The 17,047-nt window shown below is 43.7% G+C and overlaps 1 protein-coding gene across 1 annotated transcript; it reads right to left on the bottom strand.

Moving 5' to 3' along the window:
• Positions 1-612: 612 nt before the first annotated feature.
• Positions 613-16,955, bottom strand: LIAS (lipoic acid synthetase). The gene is made up of 11 exons (XM_070948840.1): positions 16,799-16,955; positions 15,323-15,489; positions 12,604-12,697; positions 11,172-11,252; positions 9,896-10,052; positions 8,406-8,463; positions 8,161-8,289; positions 6,035-6,180; positions 4,554-4,624; positions 3,031-3,142; positions 613-1,477 (listed from the first exon to the last, which is right to left on the bottom strand). Exons 1-11 carry the CDS (start codon positions 16,877-16,879, stop codon positions 1,425-1,427), a joined length of 1,149 nt encoding a protein of 382 aa, XP_070804941.1. The 5' UTR covers positions 16,880-16,955; the 3' UTR covers positions 613-1,424.
• Between the last annotated feature and the right edge of the window lie 92 nt (positions 16,956-17,047).

A 17,047-nucleotide genomic window follows, 5' to 3' on the forward strand; every position in this document is an offset into this window, starting at 1 on the left:
GTAACATTATTCACGTTGGAAGTTTAAATTAAGACTTGTCTGGTATGGAAATCTCCAGCAAAGGGATATTTTTATTCATGAGTGAAATCAAGGCATTAATGAAATGACGGTTGAGGTAATTTGCATAAAAATAATGCTTAGTCCAGAGAAGACCCAAAATAAGGAATTATTAATTCTGCTTTCTCTTCAGTCGCTGATATGTTGACCATCACTTTCAGAGGTTTATATGGAAGCCCACCTTAGAAGCTAAACCAAGCACGTTTCTTATTGTGGTTAAAAACAGACCTGGGACTTGCATCGTTTTGTCCAGATATGGAATTGATCTGATTTTAGTATGCTACATTAAGCTGACTTATTGTAACCGTGGTTTACTGAATAAATCAAAAGTTGGCCGGGTTTGTACAATACCGTAAGCCAAGACCAAGCAAGCAAAATACGATTTTAAGCACGCTGTGTGAACTGGGACACACAACATATCCTTAAAATATCTGGGAAAATGTGTTCGTTTTGCAGAGTCTTGGGCATTACCAGTATCTTTTCACATCCTTATTACAAGACAGAGGTCTGATTTTTGATTATTTTTTTTTCCTTTGGCAGTTTGTTCCAGTAAACGACGCATAAAATAATAACCAAAGGATTTTTCTGTTTTTCGGTACCCGCGGGAATAAATATAATAAATATAAAACTGGAATACCCATCACTGCAATGGGATTGTGGTTTAATTCTCAACGCATTTGTACTGAACATAAACAAAACAGGAGCCCTTCTTTTCCTTGGATCAGCTGCAAACAACTGTCCGAGGGACCATTTTGTCAAACGGCCTCAAAATTAGCACATTGATTCATTTTTTGATTCAAGAGCCTCATTCGTACCTTTTATAAAACGGTCTTGTTAGTTGAGGAAAAGATAATATTGTAGCCGAGCTTCAATCCAGCAGTTTAATCAAGAATATCATATACGGTACAGATGCTTTTAATCCTATTTAAAGCCGACGAGAAAAGTCATTTTGTTGTGTTTTATGCAAACGGGGATAATGACTGACAGTTGCTCTTGACTAGGATTATCATTGAAAAGATGGTTAGCAATATGAGGGGGCTACTACGGAGCAAACTGATTATTGATGAGAGGGGGAAAAAATGCATATCCATCTTTTGATTCCTTAATGTATGTGTCTCATTCTACCTCTGTTTTTCTTGATATGTTTGAACGCCGCTAATTGGATAATGCGTGATTCTTTTTTTTTTTTTTTTGTACAATATCAGAATGTGTCAGGATCCAGGAACAAATAAAATATTTTGTATTCTTTTTTTTTTTCTACAAAGCAACAAAAGCCTCCCCAGTTGTTTTAATTTGGGTTTATCCGGGATGTTGCCGTCTAGAACACAAGGGAAGGAATGGGATTCTTCTTCTTGGTCTCGAACGCGTCAGATGTCCTTCTTCTTTCTCTTATGGATTAAGTTTTTCAAGAAAAATTCACCTGCGCAGCCCCCAAAACAAAAGCAGACGTTTTAACCAAGCGGCAAAATTTTCCCTTGTCCATTTTTGTCATTATTGCAGGAAAATACAAGAGAGCCATGAATTAACGGGAGGATTTTTTTGTGTGTGGGGGGGAAACTAAAATTTCCAGAGTATCTGGGAATTTATAGTTTCTCTGCTATTTGATGCTTTTACAAGTTTAAGCGTCGTCCAAAAAGCAAAAAGTATTTCAAAAAATTATCATTTGGTTTTTTTTAAAGCTAAATAACTATCCAAAATCTGCCAGTAACTCAGAAATTAGCTATTGTACCTCAAAAAATGTAACCTCTCTGAAAGAAAATCTATTTTTAAGCTTCTCAAACATAGCTGTCATTCAAGAAGAAGTAGGGCGTATTCTGATTTTAAAGAGCACTTGTAACAGAGCGTCCGTGTTAGAACAAAGGTTGCAAATTACATCGCAGTTTTACATCTAAATTAATCCTGGCTACGGTCTGCTGCACACGGGACTTCTGAAGTCTTCACGAGGATCTAATTGACATGGATTAATAATTGACGTATCGGACCTGTTCAACCTGTCAGTGGGAATAAATCCTGTACATTTGGGCTACACAGCTGTAGTACAGTGCTGGCTAACCTTTTCGCCGTCGTGTGCTAGGAGAGGGGGGGCGTGGGGGGTCACACGCACGCGTGCCCACACCCATAATTTTATGCGCCCTGCCCATGTGCACATGACCCCACTTCTGCTCCTACTGCTCCTGGCACGCGATGGCTCAGTAGGCCTGTTTTTCTTTCTTGCCTGGCTCCAGGGCCTCTCTAGGAATCTGGGGAGGGCAAAAACAGCCCCCCCCCCACGGAGGCTGAAAAGGGCCCGTTTAACAACTTCCGGTAGGACCGGAAGGCCTATTTTTTGCTGTCCCCAGTCTCCAGGGCCTCTCTAGGAGTCTGGGGAGGGCAAAAACAGCCTTCCCCTCACCCCTCGGAGATCCTCCTGAGGCCGAAAACAGGCCATTTGACAACTTCCGGTAGGACCGGAAGTTGTCAAACGGCCCGTTTTCGGCCTCTGGTTGACCTCCAGGTGTGTGTGTGGGAAAGACTGTTTTTACCCTCCCCAGACTCCTAGAGAGGCCCTGGAGCCAGGTAAAAAAGAAAAACGGGCCTCCTCCCCTTGGCCCTCCAGAGGCAGGAAACAGCCCGTTTCCGTATTTCTCGTGGGCCCAGAAGACCCGAAAATCAGCTGGCTGGAGCTTAGCTTGCGTGCCCACTGATATGGCTACGTGCCATAGGTTTATCATCACGGCTGTAGTAGTTAACATATTAGGTTAGAAGACCTGAGTTCTAGTCCTGACTCGGGCATGAAAGCCAACTGGGCTTCAGCCGGCCAGTCTCTCTTAAGCCCCGAGAAGGAGGCAATGGCAAACTGCCCACTTGAAATGCAAATACAATTTACTAGCAATAATTTAATTAATAATCCATGAGCAATCTGCGGCACTCTGGATACTGTGGCTGGACTGAGTGACAGGCTTACGGTCCTGCTAATCGGACAACTCATTGTACCTGCTTTGTAAGAAGAGCGCACCAGAGGCCCACTAGCTGTGTAATGAAATCCGAGGTCGTTTCCAACTTTCTCCCAGTGTTTAAATTTCTCCGGAGTGACATATTCTTCAACCTGAAAAAAACAACCCAATATTATAAAGGCAGATGAATTCTGGGTAAATCTTGAAATGGGATAGTTTTCTAATTGTCTTCACAAAACCACTTTTATACAGGTAGTCCTCGATTTACCACAGTTCGTTTAGTGAACGTTTGAAGTTACGACACTGGAAAAAAAAATAACCTGTGACCATTTTTCACTCTTTAATGAGAGTGTAACATTCCCCACATGATTAAAATTCAGGAGCTTGGCAAACTGGTTGATATGACGTTAGCCGTGTCCTCGGGATCAGCTGATCCCTTTTCGTGACCTTCCGTCAACGGGGAAGCCAGATTTACTTAGCAAGGTGTTACTCATTTTAACAATTTGAAGGGATTCACTTGCCAACTGTGTCAAGAAAGGTTGTAAAATGGGGTAAAACTCACTTAGCAACTGTTTCACTTAGCAGTAGAAATTTGGGGTTCAATTGTGCTTCTAAGTCAAGGACTACCTGTGCTGAATTTAGAATTATTTTAAGGGCAGAATCCTTATGCAAAAGGGAAGAACAAAAATGGATCTTTTTGGAACCTCTTATTAAATCTCACGGGTGGGCAAATGGCCAAATTTAGACACTTTTTTTGGGATGCGGTGGCTCAGGGGCTAAGACGCTGAGCTTGTCGATCAAAAGGTTGGCAGTTCAGCGGTTCGAATCCCTAGTGCCGTGTAATGGGGTGAGCTCCCCGTTCCTTGTCCCAGCTTCTGCCAACCTAGCAGTTCGAAAGCAGGTAAAAAATGCAAGTCGAAAAATAGGGACCACCTTTGGTGGGAAGGGAACAGCGTTCCATGTGCCTTTGGCGTTGAGTCATGCCGGCCACATGACCACGGAGACGTCTTCGGACAGCGCTGGCTCTTCGGCTTTGAAACGGAGATGAGCACCGCCCCCTAGAGTCGAGAACGACTAGCACGTATGTGCGAGGAGAATCTTTACCTTTATACCTAAACACTTCTTAATATTGGCCCCCTGGGGTTTTTTTGTAAGGAACTGCCGAGCTTGCTGCTAACTATCATAGTATGTAAAATGTTTAAATTTGAACTATTCTGAAATCGAATCATCTTGTTACAGCCTGGAAAAGTCCTCCTTCAAATGTGGAAAAAAAAATGACTTCATAGATTTAAAAAAAGGGAGTTTTTGAGCATTTTCAAAGGGCTTTTTGAGGGGGCTCCAGGCGGTAATTTGATGGTCAAATACTTTCCAAAGTGCTTCAATTCACCTGTTTCGCACTTGGGATGGGATATTACGAACCGAACATCTGGGTCTCCATTCAAAATGTTTATTGCCAGCAGTAAAATGTAATTTAATATTAGTCCAGATATTATCCAACAGGTTTTAGAGTATCGGAAGCAATGAACAGCCTTAAGTCTTCCAATTAGTTCTAAAATAAAATACCTTTAGATGTCGTTTTGTTGGTTGCATATACTGTCCCAAGGTCAAGCAATCCACATCAGCTTCACGTAATCCTATTTTGTTGTTAAAAAATAGATAATTTTAGTAATTGATAAAACAAGGATTTGGCATTTTTCTCCTAATGAGTTGTTGTTGTTTTTACAATAATTTTAGTTTACAAACCAAGGTAGTCCTCAACTTACAACCATCGTTAAACCCCAAATTTCTAAGTGAGACCTTTGTAAAGTGAGTTCTGCCCCATTTTACCACTTTTCTTGCCACAGTTGTTAAGTTAGTAACATGACTGTGAAGTGAAATCTGACTTTGCTGTTGATTTTGGTTGTCGGAAACTCGCATGACCCCAGGACACTGCAAACCGTCATAAATATGAGTCAGTTGCCAAGTGCCTGGATTTTAATGATGTGACCACACGGATGATGCAACGGTCGTAAGTGTGAAAAACGGTCATAAGTCACATTTTTCAGTGCCGTTGTAACTTTGAGTGGTCACTAAATAAACTGTTGTAAGTCAAGGACTACCTATACCTGTGATGGTACGCGTAGCCATATCAGTGGGCACGTGAGCTCAGCTCCAGCTGATTTTCGGGCCTTGTGGGCCCACCAGAAGTAGGGAAACAGGTTGTTTCCTGCCTCCGGAGGGCCTCAGCGGATGGTGGGGAAGGCCCGTTTTTCTCTCTCACCTGGCTCCAGAGCCTTTCTAGGAGTCTGGGGAGGGTGAAAACGGCTTTCTCCACCCCACTGGAGGCCCTCCAGAGGCCAGAAACGGTCCATTTGCCAATTTCCGGTGGGACCGGAAGGCCCATTTTTTGCTGTCCCCAGCCTCCAGAGCCTCTCTAGGAGTCTGGGGAGGGCGAAAACGGCCTTCCCCACCCCATTGGAGGTCCTCTGGAGGCCGACAACAGCCCATTTGCCAAGTTCCAGTCCTATCAGAAGTTGGCAAATGGGCCATTTCTGGTCACTGGAGGGCCTCCGAGCGGGTGGGGAAGGCCGTTTTCGCCCTCCCCAGACTCCTAGAGAGGCTCTGGAGCAGTGGTGAAATCTAAAATTTGTTACTACCGGTTCTGTGGGCGTGGCTTTGTGGGAGGGGGTTAATGTGACTGGGTGGGCGTGGCCATTTTTTTTTCCTTTTAAAACCATTTTTTCTACAACCTCTTTGGCGACGAGGTTGTAAAAAAATGCTTTCAAATGGCTCTGACGATCCCAGCTGAGTTGCCTCTGGGAATGAACGTAATTCTCAGTTGTTACAATAAAATAGATTTTTGGGGGACTAATTGTGCATTGTAATGACTCAGTGAGCCTATGTCGTAATAAAATGTTTCATTTAGCAACGGAAGGATCACCTGTCTACGACGCACGTAAATAGGGGTGGAGCATGGACTGCCCATTTGGAGAGGCCAACTTCATTTTTTTTTTCTTTTTTGGCCCTCTGCCCTACCCATCCCATCCCTTCTCCTCTCCACTTACTTTTCAGGGTGGCGAGCAATTGTTCGTCGGTCTCCCCCAGGCCAAGCATGATCGACGTTTTAGAAATCATGTCAGGCTGAACTTCCTTAGCGCGCTTCAAAACGCGAATGGATTGCTCGAAATTTGCTCGTGGATCACGAACTTTGCTGCAAAGAAAAAAGGAATGCGCAAGATTTTAGCCTAACGCAAGTAAAGGTTTCGACGGATCTTATCTAGGTTTGATCCAGGGGTAAAATGTAAAATTTGTTACTACCGGTTCTGTGGGCGTGGCTTGGTGTGGGGGTGGGGGTAATGTGACTGGGTGGGCGTGGCCAACTTTTTTTTTTTTTTAAACTTTTCAAAGCATTTTTTCTAATGCTTTGAAAAGCCTCTGCCGATCAGGCGACTCGGCTAGGATCGTCAGAGACTTTTCAAAGCATTTTTTTTTACCACCTCTTCGGCCAAGAGGTTGCAGGAAAAAATGCTTTGAAAAGCCTCTGACGATCCCAGCTGAGCCGCGCGATCGTCAGAGGCTTTTTTTTTTTTTTTTACTTTTGAAAGCATTTTTTCGTCAGAAGAGGTTGTAGAAAAAAGGCTTTTAAAAGTAAAAAGAAAAAAAAGCCTCTGATGATTGCGCGGCTCAGCTGGGAATGGTGGGGGAGAGAAGCACAGGGATTTTTGCTACCGGTTCTCGAACCACCCGCCGCCATCGTTACCGGATCAGGCTGGGTGCATTTCACCCCTGGATTGATCCCTGCTCTTAAGGCCGAAGAACATTGGAAACAGTATTTCTCAAGCCTGCAACATTCAGATGGGTGCATTTCAACTCCCAGAATTCCCTGGCCCAGTTTGGGGTTTGCTGCCAGGAGAGGTGTAAGAAGAAAAAAATTTAATGTACACCTTTTTTAAAAAAATAAAGGCCTATTTACCCGCATTATCATGTATATGAACGGCTGAAATGAAATCAATATGATTCTACGTGCTGAAATTGTGATCCTTAAGTATGTAAAAATTGTGCTTTGCAACACTGGCAGTTGCTTAGCTGGCAAAATGTCACAGGCAGAGGAAGAGTGCCTGTGGAAAAGTTGGACTTTAATATTGGACTCTGCAGAGATGGATAGATTAACATTAGCAATAAAAGATAAAGGAGATACATAGTCAACATGGGATAGCTTTTATCAGTGGTTAGATACAAGAGGTAGAAGTTAGAAGATTACTGTTATGTATATGTAAAACATAAGTATGCCAGTATAATTAATATAAGCACAAATTAATACAACTATAATTATTGTTATAATTACTATATATATTATTATTACTGCTACTATATCTGTTTTTTCGGTAAAATGGAATGCCTGGACAATATACTGTTTTCAAAATACTTACCGTATTTTTCGGAGTATAAGACGCTCTGGAGTATAAGACGCACCTTAATTTTTGGGGAGGAAAATAAGAAAAAAGAAATTCTGCCTCTGCCTGCCAGCATCCATCGCTATTCATCTGGCTAGTGTCCTGTCAGTGTGTGAGAGAGTTGAGGGCTGTTTGGAAACTGAAACGGTATTTGCTGTGTGAGCAACAAGGAAGGAGACAGCAAGGAGACTGGGCATGGCTTAGGTCTGCAGCTCTGAGTCTGTGCTGAACTAGTCTAAATTTGTCTGCTGCTCAAAACTGAAACTGAAACTCCTCTCCTCTGCTTGTGTTTTGCTTTGGAAAACCTGCTTTTGGTATTGTATATTTTACTTCATCTGTTATATTATATATAAACAGAAGTTACTGAATCCTGCTGAATCAGTTACTTGTGTGTGCTTTCTGAATGTGATTGCTGCTGCAAACTCTGACACGTCCTTGCAGCAAATAGCAATTCAGCACATTATTGCAGTGTGATTCAGCACGAGCAGCTGATTGGAGGGTGGATGGCCTTCATGAATACCCCCAATCAGCTGTTCCAGGCTGCAAGGATTGCCACAGACCATCGCCGCCTCGTGTTTTTGGCTACATTCGGTGTATAAGACGCACCCAAATTTTAGGGGGGGGGGAAGTGTGTCTTATACTCAGAAAAATATGGTATATATAAATAAAAAATATATTTAAAAGATAAACAAACAAATGTCCCTTTGAACGAGGACATTCTCCGGCTGAAAGATCACCTCTGCAATTCGGGAACCGTCTCCACGTTGTGGGCATAGACATCTAATCCAGACAAAGCCACTTTCTCCACTGCGTCGAGATCCCCTCGGAAGTCCGGCGTTAAGCATTCCACCAGAATGTTGGGATTCCTGCAAAACATGGAAGGTGTGTAAACATGCCCAAGAGTCAAGAAGACCACTTCGAGAAATCTCTTTTCAAAAATAGGGAGAGGTTTTGCCTTCGGCATATTCGTATTTCCCCGTACCTTTCCTTTAAGTGCGAGACGGTCTTTGCAAAGTGTTCAGCACCTCCATCGGAAAGATCTGCAAAGATGATTCTCGAGTTATTTCCCACAAACTGTTGTGATCTAGGCTTCCTGAGTCATTAAAACACACCAATAGTCCCAAAAACTTCTTTTACTGCAACAGCTATGAATTACGTTCATTCACAGCTGAGTCCCAATTAGTTGCAAAAAGTTCTTTGGGAGAAGTCCTTCGGGATAATCACCAACCTTTATCTCCCTTGACGCGCTGCCAAAGACCTACTTGGCAAAGCCACACAGAGTCCAGAATCAAACAGAAATGCCGACTGGAAACAGAATTTACAATGTTGCTTTCCTGCAAAGGGCCCACGTGCCTTTGCTCCTCTTTTAAGCCTTATGGGAGGGACCAATCATCTCCAGGCCTTACTCCTGAGTCGTCCCTTTAGTTTTAACTGTTCTGGAAGCTCTGCGCATGCGCACACTAGGAACAGGTTCCTCCTGTTTTTCTGCCTCTCTAATGTCCGACTCTGGAGGTTCTGGAGTCCGCGCATAACTCCCAGATGGCCCTGGCCCCACATCTGCCTCCGACGCAGAGCCCTTGTCCTGGACTTCCCCAGACTCCAGGACTGGCCCATGTTCCTCCCCAGCCTCCTCACTGTCCGACTCCGCTGCCAGCCCCACAGGCTGCCAGCGGACCACAACACAAAGAGCCAATACAGATTTTTAGGAAGATCTGAGGAATTTTGTCCTGCGAGAATAATTTGTGCAATCAAAAGCAACCAAGATGGAAATGGGGTCTAAGTAACAACATCAGCTACATAACGAACTATAAACAGCTAGACCTTGACTTAAGAACGGTTCGTTCGAAATTACAACTGAAAAAAAATGACTTTCATGACCGTTTTTCATACTTAAGACCGTTGCAACATCCCTGTGGTCACATGGTCAAAATTCAGACGACTGGCAACTGACTCATATTTATGACGGTTTTAGCGTCCCGGGGTCACATGATTCTCTTTTGCAACCATCTGACAAGCAGTCAATGGGGAAGCCAGATTCACTTAACAACCATGTGACTAACTTAACAACTGCAGTGGTTCACTTAACAACGGTGGCAAGAAAGATGTTTATGTTTACATCTTTTGTAAAACGGGGAAAATTCAATTGACAAATGTCTCCCTTAGCCAGAGAAACCTTGGGCTCAGGGGTGAAATGCTTCTGGTTCGGACCGGATCGCCCGATCCGGTAGTGATGGAGGCAGATAGTTCGGAGAACCGGTAGCAAAAATCCCTGCCCCCCCCATGCCCAGCTGAGCCGCAAATTGGCCATGCCCACCCAGTCACATTACCCCCCACCCCACCAAGCCACGCCCACAGAACCGGTAGTAACAAATTTTAGATTTCACCACTGCTTGGGTTCAATTATTGTCGTAAATCGAGGACTACCGGCATAATACTGTTGTGTTTTCTCTCCGGCCAAGAAACACATCTTACCATCCCTGTCTACGGAGGTCAACACAACATAATCAAGTCCCCACTCTGCAATTGCTTTTGCCGTGTTATATGGTTCCTCGGGGTCCAACGGAGGAGGACTTCTTGACGTCTTCACCGAGCAGAAGCGACAGCCTCTCGTGCACGTGTCTCCCATTAGCTAAAATAGAAAAGAGATGAGGAGTTTTTTTTTTCCCCATCTAAAAAAAAAACATTTTTCAAATTATTTGAAAATTATAGAGCCTTGGTAGCGCAGTGGTCTAAAGTACCCTGTTATTAACACAGCTGCCTGCAATTACTGCAGGTTCGAATCTCGCCAAGGCTCAAGGTTGACTCAGCCTTCCATCCTTTCTAAGGTGGGTAAAATGAGGACCCGGTTTGTGGGGGCAATAAGCTGACTTTGTATAAATATACAAAAGGATGAAGGCTATTGCTTAACGCATTGTAAGCCGCCCTGAGTCTCCGGAGAAGGGTGGCATATAAATCAAATTTTAAAAAAAAACAACAAAAAAAAACAGCCTGCATGTCCAACTGTGAACAACAAAATACCTCCATATCAGATGGCATCGAGACCAGAGGTATTAAATCTCTGACTTCAAGAACAAGAAAGACAAATTTGGCAATGGGGACTGTCAAAACTGGCAAGATGGCAGATGGGACCTGGTGCTCCCTGAACTTGGCTGTCTTCTTGTAGATGCGTGCACTTTGGGCACTCGGTCCGGAAAAGGTTAGCCATCACTGTCCTAAGCTATAGGTAATCCTTGACTTACAACTGTAAGTGCATTTAGTGACCGTTCAGAGTTACGACAGTGGGGAAAAAAAAGACTTATGACCATTTTTCACACTTACAACCTCTGCAACACCCCTCTGGTCACATGATCGAAATTCAGATGCTTGGCAGCTGACAAGAGATTTATGATGGTTGCAGTATCCCGCGGGGGCGGGAGGCAGGAGTCACCTGATCACCTTTTAGGAATTTCTGACAAAGTCAACAGGGAAGCTACTAACCTAACAATTGCAGTGATTCGCTTAACAAGAAAATTCGTAAGATGGGTGAAATTCACCGAACGGTCAAAATTCACTCAACCACTGCCTCACTTGTTAAACTGGTACAGGGTTTCCTTGCTCGAGCACAGGGGGTGGGTGGACTAGAAGACCTCCAAGGTCCCTTCCAACTCTTGTTATTCGGTATAGAAATGTTGGGCTCAATATGGTCATAAGCCGAGGATGTGGACTTCCCATTCTGAATGGACCTTCAGAGGTCGGTGATGCAACTTACCATGATCGTGGCTGTGGCAGTCGCATATTCTCCTCCTCCCCAGCATTCGCCAATGTTGGGACACCTGGCCTCCTCACACACCTATGGTTAAGGACACCTCCATTAGCAGTAGAAAAAGAGCTCAGCTTTATTTCTTTGGAAAAGTTAATATTCTAGCTCTCTCTGTTTCTCCCATGCAGCTTATATGAAGCTTTCTCTCCTCTACTGTTGGGTTCCCTAGTTGGGTCATGAAACGTCTACAAGAAAACTACCAAGCTCAGAGAGCACCAAGGACCAAACAATCCTCCTCCTCTTCCTTCTCCTCCTCCTCCTCCCCTGCTCCTTCTCCACTCTGCAAACCCTACTCCCTTCTAGCACTGATGATGTTACCTAGTTGGGTCAATAAACGTGGGGTTTTTTTTTATTTGATTTATATACCGCCCTACTCCCGAAGGACTCAGGGCGGTGAACAGGCACAAGATAAAACACATAGAATACAAAAATTTAAGAGCAGAAGTAAAATCGAATTAAATCAATTTAGCCCAAGACAAATTTAAAACCCCAGGTTAAGAACAAATTAAAATTTACATTAAAATTTACATTAAAAAAGAGAATGGGAGAGTAGGCTAGACCAGCCTGGTGAAATAAAAAGGTCTTGAGAGCGTGGCGGAAGGTGTGTATCTTTAGAGCGCTCCATGGCTTAGGACCTGGTTATTTACGGGACCGCCTACTACCACAAACATCCTCCCACCGGCTGGTACGCTCCCATAGAGAGGGGCTCCTCCAGGTGCCGTCAGCCGAGCAGTGTCAACTGGCGGCCCCCAGGGGGGGAGCCTTCCCTGTGGGGGCACCCACTATCTGGAACGAGCTCCCCCCGGAGATACGGAGGATCCTGGATCTGCGCACTTTCCGCCGTGCTCTTAAGACCCTCCTATTCCAGCAAGCCGGCCTGGCCTAATTTTCTCCCCTTTCTTTTTAATTTTTTAAACTGAAATTTTAATTTGTTTTAAATTATTGGGATTTTTAATTGTCTTGGGCTAAATTATTTAATTTGGTTTTAAATTGTTTCTAACTTTTGTATTTCTGTATTTTATCCTATGCCTGTTCACCGCCCTGAGTCCTTCGGGAGTAGGGCAGTATATAAATTTAATAAAACAAAACATAAACAAACATATCTTAGGCAGCCTGCCGATCCTTTTGCAAAAACAGGAAGTGCTTGAAATGGCCACAGCGAACTAAGAAATAAGCTAAAGAAGTTAACCGAAAGTGGAAATGGAGGGGAACCTGTTGCTAACTTTTCGCGAATAACTTAAAATGGATTTTTCGTTTAAATGTCTGAACGAGCGATGGCGGTTCTGTTATCTCCTTCACATTCGGCCCAATCACATCTCCTTTATATATGAAGAAAAATAAAAATTTTCAAACCGGAAAAGTGTTGGTACTGGCACTATACCGTATGCAGATTTAAATGGCGTAACGTGTTCTTCAGTTTATTATAATTTTTTCCAACGGGGATCTGAGTTTTCAACCAGGGAGGAAGCCGTAACCTAAAAATAAAAGCTTGTTTTAGTTCACCAATTATCTCAGACTGGAAATTTTTGGGTTTTGTCTTTCCGTATCCATCCTGTTTTGTAAGTCCACTGTTCACGTCCTCACCGTCTTGAATTACTCAGCAGGACACTTCAAGCTAATCCATCTAGCAACTGATGTGGAATTTTAAGCTTTTTTTTTTTTTTGGCTGATTATTTTTTTTACATAGGTAGTCCTCAATTGAGGCAAAATTTCTGTTGTTAAGCGAGACAGTTGGTAAGTGGGGTTTGTCCCATTTTACGACCTTTCTTGCCACAGTTGCTAAGTGAATCACTGCAGTTGTTAAGTTAGTAACATGGGCTGTGAAGTAAATCTGGCTTCGCTTGTTAAAAGGTAAAGGTTCCCCTCGCACATACGTGCTAGTCGTTCCCGACTCTAGAGGGCGGTGCTCATCTCTGTTTCAAAGCGGAAGAGCCAGCGCTGTCCGAAGACGTCTCCGTGGTCATGTGGCCGGCATGACTCAATGCCAAAGGCGCACGGAACGCTGTTCCCTTCCCACCAAAGGTGGCCCCTATTTTTCTACTTGCATTTTTTACCTGCTTTCGTATTGCTAGGTTGGCAGAAGCTGGGACAAGTTAACGGGAGCTCACTCCGTTACGTGGCGCTAGGGATTCGAACCGCTGAACTGCCGACCTCTCGATCGACAACCTCAGCGTCTAAGCCACTGTGCCACAGCATCCCCATCACTTGTTAGGAGGTCTCAAAAGCTCATCACATGACCCTGGGATGCTATAACTGTCATGAGTCAGTTGCAAAGTAATCTGAATTTTGATCACATGACCACTGAGCTGCTACGATAGTCATAAGGGTGAAAAACAATCATGTCACTTTTTTGCAATTCCATTGCAACTTCAAACGGTCAGTAAATAAACTGTTGAAAGCCGAGGACTACAAAACAACAGAGAGGAATCCAAAATATGTGATAAGATTTCTTAAGGCTTCTGCAGGTTCATGACACCAATCCAATGGCAGCATTTTATTCTACAGTAGTGGCCAAAATTGTGGAAATCTTTTGGGAAAAAGTATATTTTCTAAAACTAGCTAAAAACACCACTTTTTTTTCCGAGTAGTACCATAACATTATATATCAATGGAAAGATAATTTAATCAAGAATGTAATGCAATAACTTTTATGAAGGATTTGCTATTAGAAAAGCAGTTACAGGATAAAGAAGAAAAGGAAAACACATAGAAAAAAAATGAGATATAGAAAGATGATCACCCTAGAAAAAACGAGATATACAAAAATGATCCCCATGTCAGTGAATACTTAGTTGGGTAAACTTTAGCATGAATGACAACCTCACAACGTCTTCCCATGGAGTAAACCAAGTCTTTGAGTTCTGCAGCTGTTATCACGTGAAACCAAGATTGAAGGATGGCTTCTATTAACTGGGTTTTATTGCTGGGTCGCTTCTGACTAACAGGTTTCATTAGTCAGCTCCAAAGATTTTCAATTGGGTTAAGAAGGTCTGGGCTGTTCCCAGGCCATTCCAGCAGTGGAATAGGATTATCTTGAAACCCCCCAAAAATAAAAAAAAATGGTGTAATCAGCCATCAAACCTCAAAAATACACTTTTCCCAAAAGGTTTCCACAATTTTGGCCACTGCTGTACATTAATTCCAGTATTATTTATTTCTACATTTATTCTAGTGTGCACCATCCAGGTTGCCCTGATAAAAAACACTTACTCTCCCTTGGTATAACTGACAACAGGAGGAGAGCCCGTGGCTTAGAGGTTAATACATTTACCTAATATGCAACTAGCCTGAGTTCGAATCCCAGAAAGAGTATGGCTAGCTGATGAGAGCTAAAAAGCTGGAAATAGATCTATACTAGTCTCCCTTTATTTATTTGTCGGTAAAACATAAATTCAACATTTTATTCCACAGTTTTTAAAGTACAGTATATATGTTCTCCTACTTTTCCATATATCAACTGAGCCCCAAATTTCGGCTGCTAAGTAAGATATTTGTAAAGTGACTTTTATCCCATTTTTACGACCTTCCTAACCACAGTTGTTTAACCCAATCATTGCAGCTCTTAAGTCAGTAGGGCGGTTGTTAAGCGAATCCGTCTTCCCCATTGACACTGTTCGTCGGAAGTTCGTAAAGGGTGATCACATGACGCCCGGATAGTGCAACCGTCATAAATGTGGAACATCTGAATTTTGATCACATGATCCCGGGGATGCTGAAAGGGTCATAAGTGTGAAAAAAGGTTGTAAGTCACATTTTTCAGTGCTGTTGTAACATTGAAGAGCCACTAAATGAACTGTCGTAAGCGGAGAACAATTTGTATTATGCATTTTACAGGGATTCCATTTTATGTTAAGTAGACGAGATGCCAAGGAGCACCTTGTATGCCATTCAGATGAGGAAGGTTTTATTTCATTCTGCTAAAACAGAGGCGGGGAACGACGGCCTCTCTATGACTTGTGGACTTCAACTCCCAGAAGCCCACAAGTCATAAAAGGACCATCGTTTGTTCCCCAATCCTGGGCCAAAAGATGAAACACCAACAACAGGCTAACATGGGTTTGAATTGGTTACAACAAACGAGACTGAATATTTCTCCGTACCTTTCTCCTTTCTGACGCTTTAAATTGCCTTTATATTCTGCCCACTTGGTTTTGTCTGAAAGTTCCCCAGATATAAAATCTTTCAAATCAGGTCCCTCTTGAAAATGTCCCATCTGGGCTTCCGGCAACGAATTTGAACTTGACGTTCTCAATTGGTTTCCAATCACCTGGGGGGAGGGGCGGGAAATATATATATATATATATATATATCAATGCTTTGCAAACGTGATATAAATTTCAAATTCCAAACCTTTATTTTCAGTGCAATGTACAATGAGATTGGTTGAGCTCCCTCAGTGCTCACCACAATACAACTCACAGCGAAGACAGAAATTCCCTAACCCAATAAATCGTATTAACAAAACACAGTGTGAAGAGTGTAGGCAGGTAATCCTCGATTTACGACCACAATTGAGCCCAAAATGTATGCTGCTGAGTGGGAGAGTTGTTGTCATGCCCCCTTCGGGAGCCTGAATCGGCAGAAGAGGAAGAGATGGAACTGGAGCCCACGGAGATCGAGGGGGCGGCTTCGTTGGCTTTGGAGGAATATCGGGAGGAGCAGGCCGAGTCAGGCCAGGGCCTTTCAGGATCATTCATTTCACGCTGCAATGGTCATAAGTGTGAAAAACAATCAGAAGTCACTTTTTTCAGTGACAGGGTAACTTTGAATGGTCACTAAACGAAGAGTTGTAAGTCGAAGACTACTGTATAGCATTTTTCAACACCGGACAGTAGCTTTAAGAAGAAAATTAGCTTTAAAAGCTTCACTCAAATAATTAGAATTGATCGCCATTGCTGGTTATACCGAAATATTTCTTCTTTTCCTAGCCGCATGTCAGGGGCAACAGGTAGCCCTCGACTTACGACAGTTCGTTTAGTGACCATTCAAAGTCACAACGGAACTGAAAAATGTGAACTGCGACCGTTTTTCACACTTATGACCACTGCAGCATCCTCATGATCACGTGATCAAAATTCAGAGGCTGGTTCATACTAACGACCGCTGTGGTGTCCCAACGTCATGTCATCCCCTTTTTGCCACCTCTTTGTCACAAGAAAAGTCCATGGGGAAGTTAGGTTCACTTAACAACCGCGGGCACTAACTTATCAAACTGCAGTGATTCACTTAACAACCGCGGCACGGAAAGTCGTAAAATGGGGCAAAAGCCACTTAACAACAGAAATGTTGGGCTCCATTGTGGTCATAGATCGAGGACTACCTGTATTTAGCTTGCCAATGCTTGTTTGGATTTTTTTTCCTGCCCTGGGATCTCCTGGTGGTGCCCCGTCCACCTGTAATCCACAATTAGATGCTATTACGCTTTCCAGATCAACCCAGGTCGCCTCCTCGGTGCTGGATTTCCACCAAGGGCGACCGGACGGCCTTTCCTACCTCGCAGGGACGTTGTGCGGCCAAGGATACAGGGTCAGCAGCCCCGAAACGGGGGAAATGGGGCAAAAAGAGCGGCCTCTCACCGGTTTGCCCTCCGCTACCAGCCTCGTGAGGCTCCTCGGGGCGAGGGCAGCGCAGGGGAGGCCGCTACCGAGCAGCCACATGTCGGTTGTCCTCTCGCCGCCACACCGGCACCGTCTCCGGGCCGAAGTCCCCTCTAATGGGCAATCTCGGCGCTCGGCTAGTTTCCCTTTCCGCTCGGCGATCGACTCATCGCGCCTGCGCGAAGGCCTTTGACCTCCCTCCTCCGGGCGTCGTTGTCGTCGTCATCA

This window comes from Pituophis catenifer, unplaced genomic scaffold (genome assembly GCF_029215685.1).
Source record: "Pituophis catenifer annectens isolate HBS135680 unplaced genomic scaffold, rPitCat1.0.hap2 SCAF_8, whole genome shotgun sequence".
In the NCBI taxonomy this organism is placed as follows: Eukaryota; Metazoa; Chordata; class Lepidosauria; order Squamata; family Colubridae; genus Pituophis; species Pituophis catenifer.

Excerpts from the sequence above, each read along its gene's own strand:
- LIAS (XM_070948840.1), bottom strand. The coding sequence starts at position 16,879 with ATGTGGCTGCTCGGTAGCGGCCTCCCCTGCGCTGCCCTCGCCCCGAGG. Across the intron at positions 11,253-12,603 it reads GCCATTTAAATCTGCATACG|GTGTGTGAGGAGGCCAGGTG; the intron begins GTATAGTGCCAG and ends CCTTAACCATAG. Across the intron at positions 4,625-6,034 it reads ATTGCTCGCCACCCTGAAAA|GATTACGTGAAGCTGATGTG; the intron begins GTAAGTGGAGAG and ends ACAACAAAATAG.